The sequence below is a fragment of the Heptranchias perlo genome, chromosome 11, assembly GCF_035084215.1.
Source record: "Heptranchias perlo isolate sHepPer1 chromosome 11, sHepPer1.hap1, whole genome shotgun sequence".
Lineage (NCBI taxonomy): Eukaryota > Metazoa > Chordata > Chondrichthyes > Hexanchiformes > Hexanchidae > Heptranchias > Heptranchias perlo.
The window spans coordinates 18,062,937-18,087,176 of NC_090335.1; the positions used below are offsets into that span (position 1 = coordinate 18,062,937).

Here is a 24,240-nt window from a genome sequence, read left to right on the forward strand (position 1 = left end):
CAATTGTCTTAAATCCGTGTCCTCTGGTTACTGATTCCCCCTTCCAGTGGAAACAGTTTCTCCTTATTTACTCGATCATAATTTTGAACACCTCTATTAAATCTCCCCACAACCTTCTCTGCTTTGAGGAGAACAATCCCAGCTTCTCTCCTCTCTCCAGATAGCTGAAGTCCTTGGTACTATTCTGGTAAATTTCCTCTGCACCCTCTCCAAGGCCTTGACATCCTTCCTAAAGTGTGGTGTCCAGAATTGGACAAAATACTCCAACTGAGGCCGAACCAATGATTTATAAAGGTCTAGTTTAACTTCCTTGTGTTTGTACTTTATGCCTCTATTTATAAAGCCCAGGATCTCGTATGCTTTTTTTTTTAAAAACAGCTTGATCAACTTTTCCTGCCACCTTCAAAGATGTTTGTGTTCAGACTTCCTGAAGACAATGAAGGATGGACAAGTTCAGGGAAAAATATATCTCTTGTTTGAAGTCTATTCTGTGACAGAACTGACTAGACTTGAACGTTGACTGTACAACAAAAATCCTAATAATTGGTTTGGTCATTGGCCCATTCGCAATAATTTCCTTCCCAACTTTGACTGAAATTATGCCATGGGCTATTAATACTCAATATTCAATATTATTTGTCTCTGTTATTTTAAACTAGGTGAAAGGAAAGAAAAATTTGTGTTTATACATTGCCTTTCATGACCTCAGGACATCCCAAAGTATTTTACAGCCAATTAAGTACTTTTTTGAAGTGTAATTACTGTTGTAATGTAGGAAACGCAGCAGCCAATTTGCACACAGCAAGGTCCCACAAACAGCAATGAGATAAATGACCAGATCACCTGCTTTTTTACGTGTTGGTTGAGGGATAAATATTGGCCAGGACACCAGGGAGAGTTCCCCTGCTCTTCTTCAAATAGTGCCATGGGATCTTTTACATCCACCTGAGAGGGCAGATGGGGCCTCAGTTTAAAGTCTCAAATGAAAGACAACACTTCCGACAGTGCAGCACTCCCTCAGTACTGCACTGGGAATGTCAGTTTGGATTATTGGCTCAGGTCCCTGGCTCAAGAGCCCACAACCTTCGGACTCAGAGGCAAGAGTGCTACCTCTGAGCCATGGCTGACAAGGTGTCAACCCATTTATTTTACATGGCGTAATTTCAGGGCCTATGTCTGTTGTAGATTTAGCATGGATCAGAGCCCCTAGAAATAAAAGCTGCTGTGAAAATTAACTAAGAACACCTCATTGTAAATCCAAATCCAATTTGGTATCGAGCCAGTTGGCCCATGTCACTATTTGGCGCACTTGTAATGTTACACAAGACTATGATATGCAAACCGGGAAATTTAAATTCTCAAGTGTAGATTCAACTAGACTAAGAGATGAAAAAGAAATGAATGATTGGGATGCATGTTAATCCATTGATCAATCCAAACAGTTGGCTGCAATGATGTATCTGGGAGCACAATCTTGCCGCCAGCCTTCAGATACAGTTTGGGTTTTAACATAATTATCCTACAAATCAGAATTTAGTAATGTCAAACAAACTGATATCAAAAGGTTTGGATCTACAAATATAGTATTGGGTCAAAATGATCTTAATGTGAGTGTAGGATCAAAGAATTCAAAAAATAAACATTGGTCATGACGCTGCACGTTCATCCGTAGCTCTTTCATGTCCTATTTTAGTACGGCCATTAACCCATTTAAAATAATAAATGCTACATCCATGGACCCCATCCCAACATAACTGCTCAGTGCCACAAGACATTTAATGACCTCACCAGGCCAGGCAAGTTAAGAGGAGTCAGTCACACTTTCCAAGAAAGCATGCTACCCGCTCACAAATGCCTTCCCCTCAATGTGACGGACTTCAAGAGCTTACCATTAATGTCCAAGAGATTACGCAGGGGACTTCCCAGCTCCCAGCCTTCATCTCCAAGTGTTCTTTCATTCACATCCTTACTGAGAGCCCCACATGGTACGCTATCACTCTCTCGCTTCCCCATTATAGTCTGCGTGCTGCTACCTGGATTTGACTGCACCTCATAGCAACCAGAGGCCATTTGCACTGTTTGCACTTGGGGAGATCAGCTACAGGTAATGGCTGTCCTATCATCAGGCCTTTCATGCTTTATGAGGAAGAAGGGCTAGGGCTCCGAGGAAGGCACACAGGAGAGGCAGTCAGAAATTACATACATAGAATCTACAGTACAGAAACAGGCCATTCGGCCCAACTGGCCTATGCTGGTGTTTATACTCCACATGAGCCTCCTCCCACTCTAATTATCTCTTTCCACCCTGCCCCAGTATCTCTCTATTCCCTTGTCCCTCATGCAAGAACATCACTAAAACAGATTGTCTGGTCATTATCACATGTTTGAGGGAACTTGAGAGCAAATTGGCTGGCACGTCTCCTACAATACAACACTTCAAAAGTATTTCATTGGCTGTGAAGCGCTTTGAGACACCCTGAGGTCGTGAAAGGTGCTATATAAATGCAAGTCTTTCTTTCTTTTAACAATACTGTCTGTGTAAAGAAATTCCTCCTAAATTCTTTATTTGATCTGTTAGTGACTATCTTATATTCTTGTTCTGGACTCACTTACAAGTGGAAAGAGTTTCTCCACATCCACTCTATTGCACCCCTTCATAATTTTAATGACCTCTATAAGGTCTCCTCTTAGTCTTCTCTTTTCCAGAGAAAGGAACCCAAGCCTGCTCAATCTTTCCTGATTCTCTCAATTCTGGCATCATCTTTGCAAATCTTTTCTGCACTTTCTCCAATGCTTCAATATGCTTTGTGTAGTATGGAGACCAGAACTGTACAGTTCTCCAACTGTGATCTAACCAAGGTTCTATGTAAATTTAACATTACCTCCCTGCTTTTGTATTCTATTCCTCTAGAAATGAGCCCCATTCTTTATGGCCTTATCAACTTGTATTCACTCGAGTTTAGAAGAATGAGAGGGGATCTCATTGAAACATATAAAATTCTGACAGGGATGGACAGACTGGATGCAGGGAGGATGTTTCCCCTGGCTGGGGAGTCCAGAACGAGGTGTCACAGTCTCAGGACACGGGGTAGGACATTTAGGACTGAGATGAGGAGAAATTTCTTCACTCAGAGGGCAGTGAACCTGTGAAATTCTCTACCACAGAAGCCTGTGGAGGCCAAGTCACTGAATATATTTAAGATGTGGAGATGCCGGTGATGGACTGGGGTTGACAATTGTAAACAATTTTACAACACCAAGTTCTTGTCCAACAATTTTATTTTAAAATCCACAAGCTTTCGGAGGCTTCCTCCTTCCTCAGGTGAATGTGGAAATGAAATCCTCAAACCTATCGCATTTATAAATCACAGAACAATGCCTGCTGATTACAGATAGTCTTTTCAACTGCCCGTTGCCAAGGTAACCAAAGTGTTCAGACAGATAGGTGTTACCTACAGGGCCACCGGATATACAAACGGCCAGAACTAAAAAAATAGATGATGTGGAGATGCCAATTAAAAAAACAGAGCGAGAGAGGCAGAAACATAGGGCTCGATTTTAGGGTCGGGTTTCCTGCGGGTTTCCAGCGGGGGGGCCCCGAAAATCCCGATATGCGGTCACGTGACCGGATCGCGCCGCGATCCCGACCACTTCCGGGTTCCCCGATGACATGCGGGGCTGCGTGCGTGGCCCCCGCTGGTGGGAATCCCGCAGGCAATTAAAGCCACCTACCCTGCACAACCCCTCAGACCAACACCTGCCAGATGGGTGGTGCGTGGACACCCTCGGAGGACGAACAGCATGACCAGCCCCAGCAGCCTCGCAGTCCACGCCGTCCGCCGCAGAGACGTGGAGCCCCCCAACACGGTGCTGTTGCACGCCCACCTGCACAGCAGGAGGGAGGGCTACCGCAGAGAGAGACACATCGCAGAGGGCACTACCCTCGCCACAGGGTCCACAGACCAAGGCGCATCTCCCGGACCTCTCCGAGCAGCAGTGCACATGGAGGCGCAGATTCGCTCGACATGTAGTCGTGGAGATCTGCAGGCTCTTTCATGCCGAGCTGCTCCTGGCTGGCCCCAGCACCAACTGCTTACCTGTCAAAGTCACCACTGCCCTCCACAACTTCTCCTCCGCATCCTTCCAGGGTGCAGCCGGCTACACCGCCGATGTCTCTCAGTCGTCTGCGCGGAAGAGCCCTGCAAATACACCTGCACCTACTCTGCAGTAACACGATGGGTGGCATCAGTGGTGGGTCCTCATAGTGATACCCAGGAGCGGTCATTATTGGACACAACAGACAGGATTCGCGGAGACATGGCAGTGGTGGTGCCAATATAATGTGTGCTGTTTGTTGCTCTGAAATTCAATATAGGTAACACCCATGGCAAACCCTCCGACACCCTTGTGCACCCCCTTCATGCTCACGAAACATTTGCCTTACGCTGCCTACTGCACATATGTGATGCATGCCCTGTGGTTGCAGCACAGGTGGTGGCAGGTTGAGTGAGGCTGGCCGTGAGGGAGATGCACGAGAGGGTGAGTATGGGATAGAGCCATGAGATTGTATGAGGATTGGGTCGCGTGTTAGTGGCAGGATGAGTACTGGCGAGGTGAGTAGGTGGAGGTAAGATGAGGATGGGGTTTGAGTGGGTATGAGGGGTGATGTGACAGAGTAGTGTTGGCGGTGCCGAAGGAGATGTGGGGTTGGGGCAGTGTTGTGGCAGATGGAGTGTAGGGGAAAGACTTCGTGTTCTCACTGTGGCTGACCTACTGAGGTCATTGCAGCGCCTCCTGCACTGTATGCAGGTGGGCGATATGTTGGTTGCGCAGGTGACCCCCTCTGCCACCTCGAGCCAGGCCTTCTTGGTGGCAGAGGCTGGCCGCTTCCTCCCGCCCGCCGGGTGGAAGATCTATGTCTTCGCCCTCCTCCTCACCCCATCTGATCATACCTGGGGTGAGGCATCATTAAACTGGGAGCAGCCTTCCCCCTGGGCTGCTCCATGCTGTAATTTGTTCCATTGGTTGCAGCATCTGTCAGTGGAGGACTGCCCCTTTAAATAGAGCGCCTCCAGCTGACAGATTGTACTGCGCATGCACAGCCCGCCCGACGCGCAGACCAGCAGCGTGGACCCCGGAGGAGCAGTTAATTGATTCCTATTAGTGTGTTGCCTGCTACGATCGCGCGGGCAACCCACTAATTTCACCGAGCGTGTTGACCACGCTTCCGAAACCCAACCCGCTGGCCTGGTAAAATCGAGCCCATAGATACATCCGGAAGGAAAAGACAGCAATTGACCCGTTATATTAAAAACAGATAACATTTGTTCGCTGGTGGGGTAACGTATAGCGTGACATGAACCCAAGATCCCGGTTGAGGCCGTCCTCATGGGTGCGGAACTTGGCTATCAATTTCTGCTCGATGATTTTGCGTTGTTGAGTGTCTCGAAGGCCGCCTTGGAGTACGCTTACCCGAAGGTCGGTGGCTGAATATCCTTGACTGCTGAAGTGTTCCCCGACTGGGAGAGAACCCTCCTGTCTGGCGATTGTTGCGCGGTGTCCGTTCATCCGTTGTCACAGTGTCTGCATGGTCTCGCCAATGTACCATGCTCTGGGGCATCCTTTCCTGCAACATATGAGGTAGACAACGTTGGCCGAGTCACAGGAGTATGAACCGTGCACCTGGTGGGTGGTGTCCTCTCGTGTGATGGTGGTATCTGTGTCGATGATCTGGCATGTCTTGCAGAGGTTACCGTGGCAGGGTTGTGTGGTGTCGTGGACGCTGTTCTCCTGAAAGCTAGGTAATTTGCTGCGAACGATGGTCTGTTTGAGGTTGGGTGGCTGTTTAAAGGTGAGTAGTGGAGATGTGGGGATGGCCATAGCGAGGTGTTCGTCGTCATTGATGACATGTTGAAGGCTGCGGAGAACATGGCGTAGTTTCTCCGCTCCGGGGAAGTACTGGACGACGAAGGGTACTCTGTTGGTTGCGTCCCGTGTTAGTCTTCTGAGGAAGTCTATGCGATTTTTCGCTGTGGCCCGTCGGAACTGTCGATCGATGAGTCGAGTGTCATATCCCGTTCTTACGAGGGCGTCTTTCAGCGTCTGTAGGTGTCCATCGCGTTCCTCCTCGTCTGAGCAGACCCTGTATATTCGCAGGGCCTGTCCATAGGGGATGGCCTCTTTGACGTGGTTAGGGTGGAAGCTGGAAAAGTGGAGCATCGTGAGGTTGTCCGTGGGCTTGCGGTAGAGTGAGGTGCTGAGGTGCCCATCTTTGATGGAGATTCGTGTGTCCAAGAAAGAAACTGATTCTGAGGAGTAGTCCATGGTGAGCTTGATGGTGGGATGGAACTTGTTAATGTTATCGTGTAGTCTCTTTAGTGATTCTTCGCCGTGGGTCCATAGAAAGAAAATGTCATCGGTGTATCTGGTGTATAGTGTTGGTTGGAGGTCTTGTGCAGTGAAGAAGTCCTGCTCGAACTTGTGCATGAAAATGTTGGCGTATTGGGGTGCGAATTTGGTCCCCATGGCTGTTCCGTGTGTTTGGGTAAAGAACTGGTTATCGAAGGTGAAGACATTGTGATTCAGGATGAAGCGGATGAGTTGTAGGATGGCGTTTGGAGATTGGCTGTTGTTGGTGTTGAGTATTGATGCTGTCGCAGCGATGCCGTCATCGTGGGGGATACTGGTGTAGAGTGCCGAGACGTCCATCGTGGTGAGAAGTGTTCCTGGTTCAACTGGTCCGTGGGTACTGAGTTTTTGTAGGAAGTCTGTAGTGTCGCGACAGAAGCTGGGGGTTCCCTGTACGATGGGTTTCAGGATGCCCTCGATGTATCCAGAGAGGTTCTCACACAGGGTTCCGTTGCCTGATACGATAGGACGTCCGGGTGTGTTGGCTTTGTGTATCTTTGGGAGGCAGTAGAAGTCTCCCACGCGGGGGGAACGTGGGATGAGAGCGCGTAGGATGCTTTGAAGGTCTGGATCGAAGGTCTTGATCAGTTTGTTGAGCTGGTGGGTGTGTTCTTTGGTTGGATCTGCGGGTAACCGTCTGTAGTGTTCCTGGTTGTCCAGTTGTCAGTATGCTTCTTTGCAATAGTCCGTTCTGTTCTGTACGACTATGGCTCCTCCTTTGTCCGCTGGTTTGATGACGATGTTGCGGTTGGTCTTGAGAGCGTTGATGGCGTTGCGTTGTGCTCGGGTGACATTCTGGACTGTCTTCTGAGTGCGCCTGATGAATCTGGCATTGACGCATTTCCTGACAGCTTGAGCATACATGTCAAGCTGAGGGCAGTGACCCTCCGGAGGAGTCCAGTTTGACTCTTTCCTCTTCGTTTGCTGTACCGTGGATCCCGCTGTCTGCTGTTCCGGATCGTCGATTGTCTCATTGGGTTCGCTGCTGGAATTTTGGGGTTTGTGGAAGAATTCCTGGAGCCTCATTCTCCTGATGAATTCCTCTGTGTCCGCCGCGAGACTGATGGGGTCCATTTTGGTAGTGGGGCAGAAATTGAGCCCTCGGCTGAGAACTTCGATTTCGTCTGGTTGAAGGGTGTGGTCGGACAAATTGACGATAGACTTCCCTGTGGTTGCAACCGTGGTACCAGGGGAAGCTTGGTCGATGCTGGTGGTGATGCCGAGTTTCTCAAGCTTCCTGCTCTTGGTTTTCATGTAGGCAGCGTAGTTCCGTTGCCTCGTCTGTTTGGCGGTATCTCGTAGCTGGTCTGCTGTGTCCTGAGTACAGGTTGAGATTATGGACTCTATCTTAGTTTCGAGGTTGTGGCGTCTGCTGTAGAGTTGGTGTATGAGATGGTTGTGGAGTGTGCGAGAGGTGCGACAGGTCTGCTCAGACGAGGAGGAACGCGATGGACACCTACAGACGCTGAAAGACGCCCTCGTAAGAACGGGATATGACGCTCGACTCATCGATCGACAGTTCCGACGGGCCACAGCGAAAAATCACATAGACCTCCTCAGAAGACGAACACGGGACGCAACCAACAGAGTACCCTTCGTCGTCCAGTACTTCCCCGGAGCGGAGAAACTACGCCATGTTCTCCGCAGCCTTCAACATGTCATCAATGACGACGAACACCTTGCTATGGCCATCTCCACACCTCCACTACTCGCCTTTAAACAGCCACCCAACCTCAAACAGACCATCGTTCGCAGCAAATTACCCATCTTTCAGGAGAACAGCGTCCACGACACCACACAACCCTGCCATGGTAACCTCTGCAAGACATGCCAGATCATCGACACAGATACCACCATCACACTAGAGGACACCACCCACCAGGTGCATGGTTCATACTCCTGTGACTCGGCCAACGTTTTCTACCTCATACGTTGCAGGAAAGGATGCCCCAGAGCATGGTACATTGGCGAGACCATGCAAACGGTGCGACAACGGATGAACGGACACCGCGCAACAATCGCCAGACAGGAGGGTTCCCTTCCAGTCGGGGAACACTTCAGCAGTCAAGGACATTCAGCCACCGACCTTCGGGTAAGCGTACTCCAAGGCGGCCTTCGAGACACTCGACAACGCAAAATCGTCGAGCAGAAATTGATAGCCAAGTTCCGCACCCATGAGGACGGCCTCAACCGGGATCTTGGGTTCATGTCACGCTACACGTTACCCCACCAGCGAACAAATGTTATCTGTTTTTAATATAACGGGTCAATTGCTGTCTTTTCCTTCTGGATGTTTCTATGTTTCTGCCTCTCTCATTCTGTTTTATTAATTGGCATCTCCACATCATCTGTTTTTTTAGTTCTGGCCGTTTGTATATCCGGTGGCCCTGTAGGGAACACCTATCTGTCTGAACACTTTGGTTGCCTTGGCAACGGGCAGTTGAAAAGACTATCTGTAATCAGCAGGCATTGTTCTGTGATTTATAAATGCGATAGGTTTGAGGATTTCATTTCCACATTCACCTGAGGAAGGAGGAAGCCTCCGAAAGCTTGTGGATTTTAAAATAAAATTGTTGGACTATAACTTGGTGTTGTAAGAATATATTTAAGAAGGAGCTAGATAGATTTCTAGACACAAAAGGCATCAAGGGGTATGGGGAGAGAGCGGGAATATGGTATTGAGATAGAGAATCAGCCATGATCATATTGAATGGCGGAGCAGGCTCGAAGGGCCGAACGGCCTACTCCTGCTCCTATTTTCTATATTTCTATGTTTGTGTTGCTACTTTTAACAATTTTTGTATCTGTATTCCCAGATCTCTTTGCCCCTGTATCCCATTTAGTTTCTTACTTTTCAAGGAGTATGTGGCCTTCTATTCCTCCTACCAAAATGAACCATCTCGCACTTCGCTATATTAAATTTCATTTGCCAGTTATCCACCCACTCTGCAAGCCTGTTTGTCTTCCTGTATTTTGGTGGAGTTCTCATTATTAGTTTTACACCCAATATGGTATCATCTGTAAATTTCAACACCATACCCGAGTTAAAATCATTTCTGTACATGGTGAACAACAATGGTCCCAGCACGGATCCCTGCAGGACACCACTTCCCACTTTCTGCCAGTTCGAGAAATTTCCCTTAACTCCTACCCTCAGTTTTCTGTTCTGTAACCATCTTTCAATCCATCCCGCTACCTGGCCCCCAACTCTACATGCCCTGGCCTTTGTCATGAGTCTCTTATGTGGGACATTATTGAACGTCCTCTGAAAGTCCCTGTATACCACATCCACGGTACTATCTTTGTCTACTCTTTCTGTAACTTCTTCAAAGAATTCAATAAGGTTTACTAATACTTTGCGTATGCCTTTCTTTAGATTCAATTTTTATCCTCACCTCGTTATTTATCCATGGCATTTCATTCTTGGCTAGTTTGGTCTTTTTTTTTAGTTGAATATATTTCTCCTGAATTTTATTGATCTCTCCTGTAAATATTGCCTGCTGTTGTTCGACCCCTTTGGCAATATTTTTCTCCAGTTTATCTCCCTTAGCACCATCCTCATTCCCTCATAGTTGGCTTTCCTTCAATCAAATGAGATGAACAAGTCAAAGGGCAGGTGTCAGCTGCAAGTTCATCATGACATCTGTTTCCCTTCCTTCCCATGCCCATCACAAACCCTTATGTTACTCCATATGCTGCATATCACGTGTGAACTCTGCTCCTCGGCTATTTCCTCCGGTGGGGGAATCCAGAACAAGGGGACACAATCTTAAAATTAGAGCCAGGCCATTTAGGACTGAAATCAGGAAGCACTTTTCCCCACAAAGAGTAGTAGAAATCTGGAACTCTCTCCCCCAAAAGGGGAGGATGCTGGGGGTCAATTGAAATTTTCACAATTGAGATTGATAGATTTTTATTAAGAAAGGGCATCAAGGGATATAGAACAAAGGCAGGTAAATGGAGTTGAGGTACAGATCAGCCATGATCTAACTGAATGGTGGAACAGGCTCGAGGGGCTGAATGGCCGACTCCTGTTCCTATCTTCCTATATTTTTTAACCTGTTAGTCAGCTCTTTCTTGGTTTTCCAGATTGGTATGTATGTAAAATAGAAATTACCTAGCGTGTATGTTTTATGTACACGGTATGTTAAATATATTCTTACCATGTACATTTTATATATATATATATATATCGGCAGGAATTTTCTCAGGGATTGTCCGGCCCACATAACCTTGGCAGAAGATTGACGTAAATGGATTTATCCGGGGTTTACGACGAAGTTACGGCGACCGTTCAGGAACCCCCCCACCAGAGTGTTCTTAGTGTGATGCGTCTAAAGTTGAGATGTTGAGCAAACCTATGCATCCACTGTGGGCTTTATATTGGCGTCCAATCGGAACCTTCCCACAACTGAAACGAACCATTCAGATGCTGTCCAGAATGAATGGGTGGAGGGGGGGGATTAACTCCCGCCTCACCACCACCTCCCCCCGACAAAATCAGGCGGTGAGGGGGGAGGGGGCAGTTGAAATGAAGTGGGAGATCACACCCACTCCTTTCTCACCCAGATATGGACGACTGCAATCTTAAATTTCAGGCGGAAAAGACAACCGTGCGGGGTCCTTCTTTAGATATGCAAATCAGGTCCAATGTTATCATCAGGCCCGACTGCTACTTTAACCTGAGGCCTGAGCAGAGGAGCTGTGCTCAGAGTTGAATGTAGGGCCAGAAGAGGCCCAGATATGTTTAAATTTTCCTTTGTTTTTTTAAGGTTTGCTTGTGGCCTCGGAGGAGCAGGAACGGGTCTTAAACTTCCTGCCGCCTGAAATCCCGCTCCTGGTCCAGGTACTGATTCCTGCCGGGTGCGGGCGGGACTCCCACCTTTCAACATTAAAGTTAGAAGCAGGAGCTAAAAATCTCTCTGGGCCAGCATGTGAGCCCCACCCACCAATCTCGCCTCCCATTAAAATCGACCCCAATCTGTTCTGAATCCAAATCAAATTTTCTCTTTCCACTGTCACTTATACACTTTGTGAACTGGCTGTAAAACAGCAATCTAACAACGTTATCAGCTTTCGATGGAACAGTGGATCAAAGTGCTGATATCACGTTGCCATAACAACGGCCAGGCCGAAGCCCTACATAGCTTAGATACTGGGAGCTGAGACTAGTTGTGTCGGGAACAATGTAGACTTCTCATTTGCTAATGGAAGTGTTCTACTGGAGTTGCTCCTGATCAATGTGCAAGGCTGCAAAATGGAATTACAGTTGTTGCCAACAGACTATCCAATCTTTCCAAAGCCAGGCTGTGTGAGGCCTGCACAACTCACTATTTGTCTTTAGCCTGGAGGGTTCACTGTTGCGGCTGCCAGCCTGGTTTATGGCTTTGACAACGAAGATGTACTTGGTCCCGCTCTGCAGCCCGTGCACTGTGTAATGGTTCTGCTTGATGTTCGGAACAATCATCCAGCTGTCAGCTGAGCTACACAAACCTGCAACAGAAACACAAGCATGGCATCACCCCGAGGAGTTTTGGGAATAGCTATTACATCCAAATGGAAAGCGATCTTAACACCTGCTACTGTGCAGAGGAAACACTACTTAGCTAAGGAAATGGTAAATAGGAATGTAGGAATTGATAGACGCAAAAAGACCAAGGTTCATCTAGTTTGTCCTGGAAGTGATTCCTAGAAATCTCTGGATGGGAAGCGTGAAAAATACATCAAAAGACCAGTTAGATGGTTTCCAAGTGTTTCTTGTTACATAGCAGCTTTTATTTCGAGGAACCCAGATCCATGCTAAATCTACAACAGACATAGGCCCTGAAATTACTCCATTTAGAATAAATGGGTTGACACCTTGTCAGCTGTGGCTCAGAGGTAGCACTCTTGCCTCAGAGTCCGAAGATTGTGGGTTCTTGAGCCGGTGACTTGAGCGACTAATCTAGGCTGACACTCCCAGTTCCGTACTGAGGGAATGCTGCACTGTCGGAGGTGCCGCCTTTCGGATAAGACGTTAAACTGAGGCCCTGTCTGCCCTCTCAGGTTGATGTAAAAGATCCCATGGCACTATTTTGAAGAAGAGCAGGAGAGTTCTCCCAATGTCCTGGCCAATATTTATCCCTCAACTAACATCACAAAGAAATATTATCTGGTCATTATTGCGTTGCTCTTTTATTGGACCTTACTGTGCGTAAATTAGCTGCTGTGTTTCCTACATTACAACAGTGACTAAACTTCAAAAGTACTTCATTCACTGTAAAGCACTTTGGGACATCCTGACTTTGTGAAAGACACTACATAAATGCAAGTTCTTTCTTTTAAGAATACGCTCTGTGTAAAGAAAGTTCGTTCTTATTCACTGACTCGTATCTTCTTCTCTTTTCTTCTCCTGATGGCATTTGCTCCTGGCTGGGGAATGACTCGTGGGCACCAGACACCTTGCATTTATTTGTCCGAATCACCATTGTTTATGTGCGAGTCATGACAGCGTGTGTCAGTAGGGTATACAACCACATGGGGCATGGCGGCCCAGTCTGGAACAAAGCTCCCGCACCACTCTGTACCACTCATTCCTTTATTACACTGGCAGTCTCTGTATTTCTTTTTGGTGTGGGATTTCAGAAAAAAATGTAGCATATTCTTAACAGCCGCATTCATAGCTGATAGAGGTCTTTAAGATTATGAAGGAGCTTGATGAGGTAGATGTGGAGAAGGTATTTCCACTTGTGGAGAATCCAAAACTAGGGACTATTAATATAAGATAGTCACTAATAAATCCAATAAAGAATTCAGGAGAAACTTCTTTACCCAGAGAGTGGTGAGAATCTGGAACTCGCTACCACATGGAGTAGTTGAGGGGACTAGTGTAGATGCATTTAAGGGGAAGCTAGCACATGGGGGAGAAAGGAATAGAAAGGTGTGTTGATAGGGTTAGAGGAAGTAAAGTGGGAGGAGGCTCGTGTGGGGCATTAAAACCGGTATAGACCAGTTGGGCCAAATGGCCTGATTTTGTGCTGTAAAATTCTATGTAATACTATGTAAAATATGCTCAACTCACTACAAAAAAAAAATATTCTTTTCCAATTCTTTCTGCCAGTCTCACTGGATATTAAATTATGTAAATAGGCAGTCGGTTGAAGGTATAGTTAATTTAAGCTCAGCAGATAAGGCAGCTGGAAGGGGATTGAGGGAAAAGCTGAAAGAATACAGAAATAAGAGCCAGGCCAAATCCATGAGCTACACCGGCAGAGTTATGGAAGCTCTGAACTGATAAACCTATCAGAGTTTTTTGAGGATGTAACTAGCAGGCTAGATAAAGGGGAACCAGTGGTTGTTTCAAAAGGCATTCGATAAGGTTGTTACACAAGATAAGGGCTCATGGGGTTGGGGATAATATATTAGCATGGATTGAGGATTGGTTAACGGACAGAAAACAGAGTAGGGACAAACAGGTCATTCTCAGGTTGGCAGGCTGTGACTAGTGAGGTGCCGCAAGGATCAGTGCTTGGGCCTCAGCTATTTACAATCTATATTAATGATTTAGATGAAGGGACTGAGTGTAATGTATCTAAGTTTGCTGACGATACAAAGCTAGGTGGGAAAGTAAGCTGTGAGGAGGACACAAGGGGTATGATTTTAAAATGTCAGCGGGATGGCAGCAGGGTGGGGGAGGGAGGGTTGAACAGGTGCGCAGGTAACCCGAAGAAAAAAATCTTACTGTTTCCCATGCGATCGCGGCTTAATTGGTGGACCTTAATGTTGTTTCCGAGTTTGCTGTCCGAAAGCTGCGCAGTGGGCGGACTGTGCACCTGTATGACAGGCTGTCAGTTGGAGCGTCTGGATATAAATGGCCATTGCTCCAATGGCTTTTGCTGGAGCAAGGAGCAAGCACGCAGAATGGAGCAGCAGAGGGGCAAGCCAGCTTCAAAATTCAGTGATGCCTCACTTGAGGTGCTACTGGCCAGGATGAGGAGGAGGAGGGAACTATTTTACCCAGCCGATAAGAGGAAGCGCCCTGCCTCTGCCACCAAGAAAGCCTGGCTCGAGGTAGCAGAGGAGGTCACCAGCAGCAGCAACATCTCCCACACTTGAGCCCAGTGCAGGAAGTGTTTCAATGGCCTCACTAGGTCAGCAAAAGTGAGTACACTTACTGATTCGCCTGCATTCCACGTTGCACATCACCCCAACCCCCCCCTCACATCATTCTGCCCTGCCAAGTCTACTCCATCACATCACTCCTCACACCCTCTTAAGGCTCATCCTCAACTTACCTTCACTTCCTGAGCACTTCCTCACCTCCCCATTTGTGACCCCACCACTACCATTCACCCCATTCCTGATCCAATGTGATGTCTCTGTCTGATACCCCCTCTGATGCACCTTCTTCATGGTCAGCCTCACCCAAAGTAATGCATTCATTGGCTGACCACTTCACCCTCACTCACTCACACGTCTACTTTCTCCCCTTGTAGGTGAAGAGAGCGTAAAATGCACTCGAGAGGGCGAGGACCGGAGGAGGGCCACAACAAATAGTGATCATCACAGAGGTGGAGGAGGAGGCCCTGGAGATCAGCCGCACCGTCGAGTGCCTGTCCGTCAGGGACGGCGAGACTGGCACCCCACAAACGTCTGGTGACACAACTTTAACATTCATCACACACAACATGAATTGATGTTAATAATGATTGGCATGTTGAACACCTCAGTATGTTCATCGCAACATGACACATCGGTGATGATGCTTAATATTGCCTTCTGTTCTATTCCAGGCCCTTCAGCGACCGTAGTGACGACAGAGGGTGATTCCTCAGAGGAGCTCCCGGCCTCTGAGGCGGCACCGTCACATCTTAGGTACGCCATTGACCAGCGCAGATACTCACACCTCAGTGGGTCGTAGTCGTCAGTTAGTTGGGTTGGCACCTGGTGAGTCACCACACACAAGTGAGCACGAGCAGACACTGGTGGCAGGGGCAGCTGTGGAGAGTCCGCGTCAGTGGGCGCACTCCTCTCCAGGCTCTGCTCAGCTGGACGCAGATGCTGAACCCTGGGGGCCATCCTTTAAAAGGAGAATGATCGAGGGACAGCAACACATTTGTGAGGTATTGGAACAGATACCACGCACACTCTCCACAATAGTGGCGAGGATGGAGAAGTCCAACTCCTGCATGAGTGGAATGGTGGCACAGGTCCATGTGGGAATGTCTGTGATAGTGTCACAGGGACGTGAGCAACTGTCTGAGACAATGTCGCAGGTAACTGCTGAAATGTCTGAGATGGTGTCGCAGGTAAGTGCGGGAATGTCTGCGATGGAGAGAAGGCTAGCCTCCATTGTGCTTCAAACACGCCTCACAAATGAGTCCATTCAGGCCCTGACAACAGCCGTTTGGACTCAGGGTGAACAACATTCTGCCGCCTTATACAGACAGACAGAAACTTTACAACTGGGCTTACAAGGCATCACACATGTCCTCCAAACTGTTCTCCAGCAGGGTGGTAGGAGTGATGTGGGCCTGACCCAGGAGAGGGACGATGGTGAAAGGGGACATGGAAGTGGGGACGCCATTCAAAGTGTTCCCACGTCTCATCTATTGCCCCCCACCACCCGGCCTCAACCAGTACCCACAATGCTGCCCCCTCTCCAGGTAGCCGAGTCTGCCCCTGCACAGTGCAGGTGGAGCAGTCTTTGGAGGGGCCCTCACGGGCTCCAAAACCCAGAGGGCGTAGGCCCAAAGCATCTCAACAGTCAGGGCATGAACATGAGCAACCTGCCACTACTTCTGCTGCAGCCACAGGGGATGCACCACATAGGAAGAGAAAGGCTATGGATTTGTGATCACGAAGGGTATGCACAAGGGTGTTTGACAGATTGTCATGTTTTTCATTTATATTTGTTTTTTGTTAAATTCACATTAAATGTTATGATTCTCACCACCACTGCCACGTCTTGCCCATTCTTGACTGGCTTTTGTGATAGCGCCCTTTCATGTGTTTATCATGAACGGCGACACTTGAGGCCACCCAGTGGATGTGTTTACAGTGGGTATATGTGTAGTTGTAGGACTGTTTTGTGTGGCGGGGGCGCTGGTGTTGGCGCTGCTCTTTCCAGGTGGTGTGCGGACTGGATTATTCTCACTTTGCAGATGTCCTTACGGGAATCGTTCAAATATTAGTGACTCCCTGGCCTCACGAGCAGCCAGGTGCTCTGCCCATGGGTTACCCGTCCTCCTCCTCCTCCTGCTCAATGTTGATGGCAGATCTGAATGCTGGATGAGGGCATGGGGCCTCATCCACCAGTAACCCTCTCCGTTGCGTGATGTTGTGCAGGACACAACAGTTGACTATAATTCTACCCACTCCCACTGGTGCGTATTGAAGCGCTCCCCCAGACCGATCCAGGCACCGAAATCGGATCTTCAGCAGTCCTCTCTCATGTTCAATGACAGACCTGGTGGTGATGTGACTGTCGTTGTACCGACCCTGTGCATTGCTGATGGGTTTTCTCACAGGTGTCATGAGCCACGTGTACAGGGGGTATCCCTTGTCCCCGAGAAGCCAGCCCTTAAGTCTGTTTTGTGCATGGAAGAGGCCCGGGATGTTGGATTCCCTCAGCATGAATGAATCGTGGCAGCTGCCAAGGAATCTGGCGTTCACGTGAAGAAATCTCTGCCGGTGGTCGCAAATGAACTGAGTGTTGAGGGAGTGATATCCCTTTCTGTTGATGAACTGTCCTGGCTCGTCTGGAGGTGCTCGGATTGCTATATGCATGCAATCAATTGCACCCTGTAGACGTGGGAAGCCAGCCACAGAGTGGAAACCCACTGCCCTTTTCATCTGGCTGAGGTCATCCATGGGGAAGTTGACGTAGTGGGACACACGGCAAAACAAACCATTGGTGACCTGTCTTATGCACATGGGCGGGCGACTGAGAGACCCCGGCGATGTCACTGGTGGCGCCCTGGAAGGATCCGGAGGTGAAGAAGTTGACGGCAGTGGTCACATTAACTGCCACGGGCAATGCGATGCCACCAGGCCCAGCTGGGAGCAGCTCGGCATGAAGGAGGCTGCAGGTGTCTGGGGCCGCCTGGCGACTGACTCTGAGCCTCCATTTTCACTGCTCCTCAGAGAGGTCCAGGAAGCTTAGCCTCAGTCTGTAGCCCCTCTGACAAGGGTAGTGCCTCCTGCGACGTCGGCCCCTCTGTTGTTCTCCTCTCCTGTGGTGCAGGACTGCGCTGTGGAGCTGCAAGTGGCAGAAGTGCACGCCATGCCTGGCGAGGATGGTGATGTGTCTCCTCTTCGGATGTACTGGTGAATGCAGCCATTGTGCCCCTCATCCTAATGCTGTCAGTTTGAGGGGATCCAAAAAGTAGGTAAATAGGTGTAAACAGAACAATTCTGAGTGTGAACCAAGAATTCTCAGTCTAAACACAAAGATCTCCCAGCCAAAAGTTTGTCTGAGAGAACTGAGTGCCCTGCTGCAATAACTGACCTTTTATCCCCATCTGTCAAACAGGGATTTAAATGGCCAAATGGCTGCCGGCTGCAACCCACCTAGTTTCCCATGGCATCTTCACACAGCACAAGAAAGACATTGAGGCAGCGTTGAAATTGCTTCCCAGCATGATTAACTACATTAATGAAGATTTCAAGTATTTTAAATAGTTTAATTCCTGGTTTAAATATCGAAGCCAGCGGGACTTCCGGGTTCGTGAACCGCGCTCACCCAGATGGGTCTGGATCGTGCATGTTTTTCGGCAGGTTGGAGCCGGGATTCCTGCCCGCTCCGGAAATGCCTGATTTTGTTTCTCCCCCTGCCCCCAACGCACGCGGGCTTCAAAGTTAAAAGCGTGCCCCAACGGTCTGCAAATGGATGTGGACAGGTTAAGTGAGTGGGCAAGAAGTGGCAGATGGAGTATAATGTGGGGAAATGTGAGGTTATTCACTTTGACAGGAAGAATCGAAAAACAGATTATTTTTTAAATGGTGAGAAACTATCAAATGTTGGCATTCAGAGGGATTGGGTGTCTTGTACATGAAACACAGAAAGTTAACATGCAGGTACAGCAAGCAATAAGGGGGGCAAATGGTATCTTGGCCTTTATTGCAAGGGGTTTTGGAGTACAAGAGTAAGGAAGCCTTGATGCAATTGTACAGGGCTTTGGTGACAACACCTGGAATACTGTGTACAGTTTTGCTCTCCTTACCTAAGGAAGATATACTTGCCTTAGAGGCAGTGCAACGAAGGTTCACTAAATTGATTCCTGGGATGAGAGGGTTGTCATATGAGGAGAGATTGAGTAGAATGGGTCTATACTCTATGGAGTTTAGAAGAATGAGCAGTGATTTCTTTGAAACATAAGATTCTGAGAGGGCTTGACAGGGTACATGGTGAGAGGCTGTTTCCCCTGGCTGGAGAGTCTAGAACTAGGGGGCATAGTCTCAGGATAAGGGGTCGGCCATTTAGGAATGAGATGAGGAGAAATTTCTTCACTCAGAGGGTTGTGAATCTTTGGAATTCTCTACCCCAAAGGGCTGTAGATGCTCAGTTGTTGAGTATATTCAAGGCTGACATCGATAGAATTTTGGACTCTAGGGGAATCAAGGGATATGGGGATAGGGCGAGAAAGTGGAGTTGAGGTCGAAGATCAGCCATGATCTTACTGATGTAGTGATCATAGTTCAGTTAGATTTAGCATAGTTATGGAAAAGGACAAAGATAGAACAGAAGTGGAAGTTCTAGATTGGAGAAAGACCAATTTTACTAGGCTGAGAAGTGATTTAGCAAAAGTGGACTGGAAACAGCTACTTGAAGATAAAGTAGTGTCAGAGCAGTGGGAGGCATTCAAGGGAGAGATAGTGAAGGTTCAGGCCAAACATGTTCTCTCAAAGAAAAAAGGTGGGACTGCCAAATCTAGAGAACCCTGGATGACAAGGAGTATACAGGGTAATATACGGCAAAAGTCCTACTCACTAACATTTGGGGACTTGGGCCAAAATTGGGAGAGCTGTCCCACAGACTAGTCAAGCAACAGCCTGACATAGCCATACTCACAGAATCATACCTTTCAGTCAACATCCCAGAATCTTCCATCACCATCCCTGGGTATGTCCTGTCCCACCGGCAGGACAGACTGACCAGAGGTGGTGGTACAGTGATATACAGTCAGGAGGGAGTGGCCCTGGGAGTCCTCAACATTGACTCTGGATCCAATGAAATCTCATGGCATCAGGTCAAACATGGACAAGGAAACCTCCTGCTGATTACCACCTACTGCCCTCCCTCAGCTCATGAATCAGCCCTCCTCCATGTTGAACACCACTTGGAGGAAGTACTGAGGGTAGCAAGGGCACAGAATGTACTCTTGGTGGGGGACTTCAATGTCCATCACCAAGAGTGGCTCGGTAGTACCACTACTGACCGAGCTGGCCGAGTCCTGAAGGACATAGCTGCCAGACTGAGACTGCGGCAGGTGGTGAGCGAACCAACACGAGGGAAAAACTTACTTGACCTCGTCCTCACCAATCTACCTGTCGCAGATGCATCTGTCCATGACAGTATTGGTAGGAGTGACCACCGCACAGTCCTCGTGGGGATGAAGTCCCGTCTTCGCACTGAGGACACCATCCAACGTGTTGTGTGGCACTATCACCGTGCTAAATGGGATAGATTCAGAACAGATCTAGCAGCTCAAAACTGGGCATCCATGAGGCGCTGTGGGCCATCAGCAGCAGCAGAATTGTATTCCAGCACAATCTGTAACCTCATGGCCCGGCATATTCCTCACTCTACCATTACCAACAAGCCAGGGGATCAACCCTGGTTCAATGAGGAGTGCAGAAGAGCATGCCAGGAGCAGCACCAGGCGAACCTAAAAATGAGGTGCCAACCTGGTGAAGCTACAACTCAGGACTACATGCATGCTAAACAGCAGAAGCAACATGCTATAGACAGAGCTAAGCGATTCCACAACCAATGGATCAGATCAAAGCTCTGCAGTCCTGTCACATCCAGTCGTGAATGGTGGTGGACAATTAAACAACTAATGGGAGGAGGAGGCTCTGCAAACATCCCCATCCTCAATGATGGCGAAGTCCAGCACGTGAGTGCAAAAGACAAGGCTGAAGCGTTTGCAACCATCTTCAGCCAGAAGTGCCGAGTGGATGATCCATCTCAGCCTCCTCCCGATATCCCCACCATCACAGAAGCCAGTCTTCAGCCAATTCGATTCACTCCACATGATATCAAGAAACGGCTGAGTACACTGGATACAGCAAAGGCTATGGGCCCCGACAACATCCCGGCTGTAGTGCTGAAGACTTGTGCTCCAGAACTAGCTGCGCCTCTAGCCAAGCTGTTCCGGTACAGCTATAACACTGGCATCTACCCGACAATGTAGAAAATTGCCCAGATATGTCCTGTCCACAAAAAGCAGGACAAATCCAATCCAGCCAATTACCGCCCCATCAGTCTACTCTCAATCATCAGCAAAGTGATGGAAGGTGTCGTTGACAGTGCTATCAAGCGGCACTTACTCACCAATAACCTGCTCACCGATGCTCAGTTTGGGTTCCGCCAGGACCACTCAGCTCCAGACCTCATTACAGTCTTGGTCCAAACATGGACAAAAGAGCTGAATTCCAGAGATGAGGTGAGAGTGACTGCCCTTGACATCAAGGCAGCATTTGACCGAGTGTGGCACCAAGGAGCCCTAGTAAAATTGAAGTCAATGGGAATCAGGGGGAAAACTCTCCAGTGGCTGGAGTCATACCTAGCACAAAGGAAGATGGTAGGGGTTGTTGGAGGCCAATCATCTCAGCCCCAGGGCAATGCTGCAAGAGTTCCTCAAGGCAGTGTCCTAGGCCCAACCATCTTCAGCTGCTTCATCAATGACCTTCCCTCCATCATAAGGTCAGAAATGGGGATGTTCGCTGATGATTGCACAGTGTTCAGTTCTATTTGCAACCCCTCAGATAATGAAGAAGTCCGAGCCCGCATGCAGCAAGACCTGGACAACATCCAGGCTTGGGCTCATAGGTGGCAAGTAACATTCGCGCCAGACAAGTGCCAGGCAATGACCATCTCCAACAAGAGAGAATTTAACCACCTCCCCTTGACATTCAACGGCATTACCATCGCCAAGTTCCCCACTATCAACAGCCTGGAGGTCACCATTGACCAGAAACTTAACTGGACCAGCCATATAAATACTGTGGCTACGAGAGCAGGTCAGAGGCTGGGTATTCTGTGGCGAGTGACTCATCTCCTGACTCCCCAAAGCCTTTCCACCATCTACAAATCACAAGTCAGGAGTGTGATGGAATACTCTCCACTTGCCTGGATGAGTGCAGCTCCAACAACACTCAAGAAGCTAGACACTATCCAGGACAAAGCAGCCCGCTTGATTGGCACCCCATCCACCACCCGAAACATTCACTCCCTTCACCACCGGCGCACAGTGGCTGCAGTGTGTACCATCCACAGGCTGCACTGCAGCAACTCGCCAAGGCTTCTTCGACAGCACCTCCCAAACCCACGACCTCTACCACCTAGAAGGACAAGAGCAGCAGGCACATGGGAACAACACCACCTGCACGTTCCCCTCCAAGTCACACACCATCCCGACTTGGAAATATATCGCCGTTCCTTCATCGTCGCTGGGTCAAAATCCTGGAACTCCCTTCCTATCAGCACTGTGGGAGAACCTTCACCACACGGACTGCAGCGGTTCAAGAAGGCGGCTCACCACCACCTTCTCAAGGGCAATTAGGGATGGGCAATAAATGCCGGCCTCGCCAGCGACGCCCACGTCCCATGAACGAATATAAAAAAAAGGTAAGCTTACGTCAGATATCGAGAGCTCAATACTGCAGAAAGCCTAGAGGTGTATAGAAAGTGCAGGGGTGAAATTAAAAAGGAAATTAGGAACAAAAAGAGAGGGCATGAAAAATACTGGCAAGTAAAACCAAGGAAAACCCAAAGATGTTTTCTAAATACATAAAGAATAAGAGAATAACTAAGGAAAGAATAGGGCCTGTTAGAAACCAAAAAGTTAACCTTTGTGTGGAGGCGGAAGATGTGGGTATGGTTCTTAATGAATACTTTGCATCTGTCTTCCCAAAAAAGGGGGACGATGCAGACATTGTAGTTAAGGAGGAGGAGTGTGAAATATTGGATGGGATAAACAAAGTGAGAGAGGAAGTATTAAGGGTATTAGCATCTTTGAAAGTAGATAAATCTCTAGGCCTGGATGAAATGTATCCCAGGCTGTTAAGAGAAGCAAAGGAGGAAATTATGAGGGGCCAAGAGTGGAGAGGGAGGATCTATTTCCCTTAGCAGAGGTGTCAGTGTCCAGGGGGTATAGATTTAAAGTAATTGGTGGAAGGATTAGAGGGGAGCTGAGGAGAAATTTTTTCACCCAGAGGATGGTGGGGTCTGGAACTCACTGCCTGAAAGGGTGGTAGAGGCAGAAACCCTCAACTCATTTAAAAAGTACTTGGATGTAACCTACAGGGCTACGACCAAGTGCTCGAAAGTGGGACGATGCTGGATATCTCTTTCTTGGCCGGCATGGACACAATGGGCCGAATGACCTTCTTCTGTGTCGCAACTTCCTATGAATCTATGATCTTATTGAATTGAGGAGCAGGCTAGAGGGGCCTATTTCTTATGTTCTATACTTTCTCTTCTATGAGCACATGTTAAAACTCTAAACAACTGATCATAAAATCCTGGGCATCAGTCAATTTTAAAGCGTGGATTCCTAAACTGCAAGTCTTGGACTATAATGTACTTTTAATGCTACACTATTGGGGTAGTTTTCAATTTCACCGAAAATCAGGCGGGTTGTGCATCAGGTGTGCGATTCAGGATACAGCCCATGTGTTGAGGTTGGAAATTACCCACTGAACCTGAAACAGTGTCAAACTGCTGTTCAAGTGCTAATTTCCTTACTTCCTTTGCCTCATAGGGACTAGAGTTGGCAACGCTAGTAGTTTATCAAATGACCTCCCGCCTCCAACCGCCCGGCCCCCACACTCCCGCCACTGGTCGCCCGACATGTCCATCCTCGCGGCATTCCGCCTTCCCACACCAATTGTTAAGCGAACAGAATCCTCGTTATCCGATTGAATGATTCTTTACTGTCAGTCAAACAATCTTTCTCCCCCCCTCCCCCTTCTCCAATATTTTCATAACTAATAAACAAAGGTGTTCAAAGAAAATGAAAGAAAAAAACTATTATTTTTAATGCCCCTATGATATATCTACCGAGTTGCTCGCAGCAGTGTCTGGGGAGATTAGTCTTTAATTCCTGGAGACTCCAGGACAATCCTGAAGGGTTGGCGACCCTACTAGGGACCCCACAGCTACTGTTAACTTGGCCTGCTGGGCATTTCCACATCCTTATTTCTCTTGATTAATGAAATGATAAATGATAACACTAACAGCAAATGTTGACTCACTAACTATGTTGGCTAGTCCAGTGAAAATGGTGTATTGAAGTTCATACGACACCACGCTGAATTCATCATCGGAGGTCCAGTGAACTGTGATTGTATCGTGTGAGGCAGTACACAGCTCCTCTCGAATAGCTGGTGGATTAGGCGCTGAAAAGGCAAACACAAATTGAAGGCAAAGGCTTGACAGTTCTTCTAACAGCTGTAGCAAATCCCCCCCCCCCACCATTCTCCTCAATGATTCAAAGTACAAACCTCTTTAAGCTGTAAGTAAACTTATTTGAAAATAAGGGCAATAGGACATTGCAGGACAAATTTAGTTTCTAGAATTTTCCAAAATGGCAATGATCCACCACACTCTCCACTTTTAAAGATCCA

At 48.0% G+C, this 24,240-nt stretch overlaps 1 protein-coding gene across 4 annotated transcripts in view; it reads right to left on the reverse strand.

Annotated features, from left to right (window-relative positions):
- The window catches only part of LOC137327143 (E3 ubiquitin-protein ligase Midline-1), a 213,268-nt gene that overhangs the window by 21,088 nt on the left and 167,940 nt on the right, over nucleotides 1-24,240 (reverse strand). For all 4 annotated transcript variants that reach the window (XR_010964374.1, XR_010964373.1, XM_067992639.1 and 1 more), the window contains exons 7-8: nucleotides 23,869-24,012; nucleotides 11,740-11,901 (exon numbers count right to left, since the gene is read on the reverse strand). Coding sequence is in view for 2 of the 4 variants with exons in the window: in XM_067992639.1 (XP_067848740.1) it covers nucleotides 11,740-11,901; nucleotides 23,869-24,012 (306 nt within the window). In the remaining 2 variants the exon portion in view is untranslated. The remainder of the gene's footprint in view (nucleotides 1-11,739; nucleotides 11,902-23,868; nucleotides 24,013-24,240) is intronic.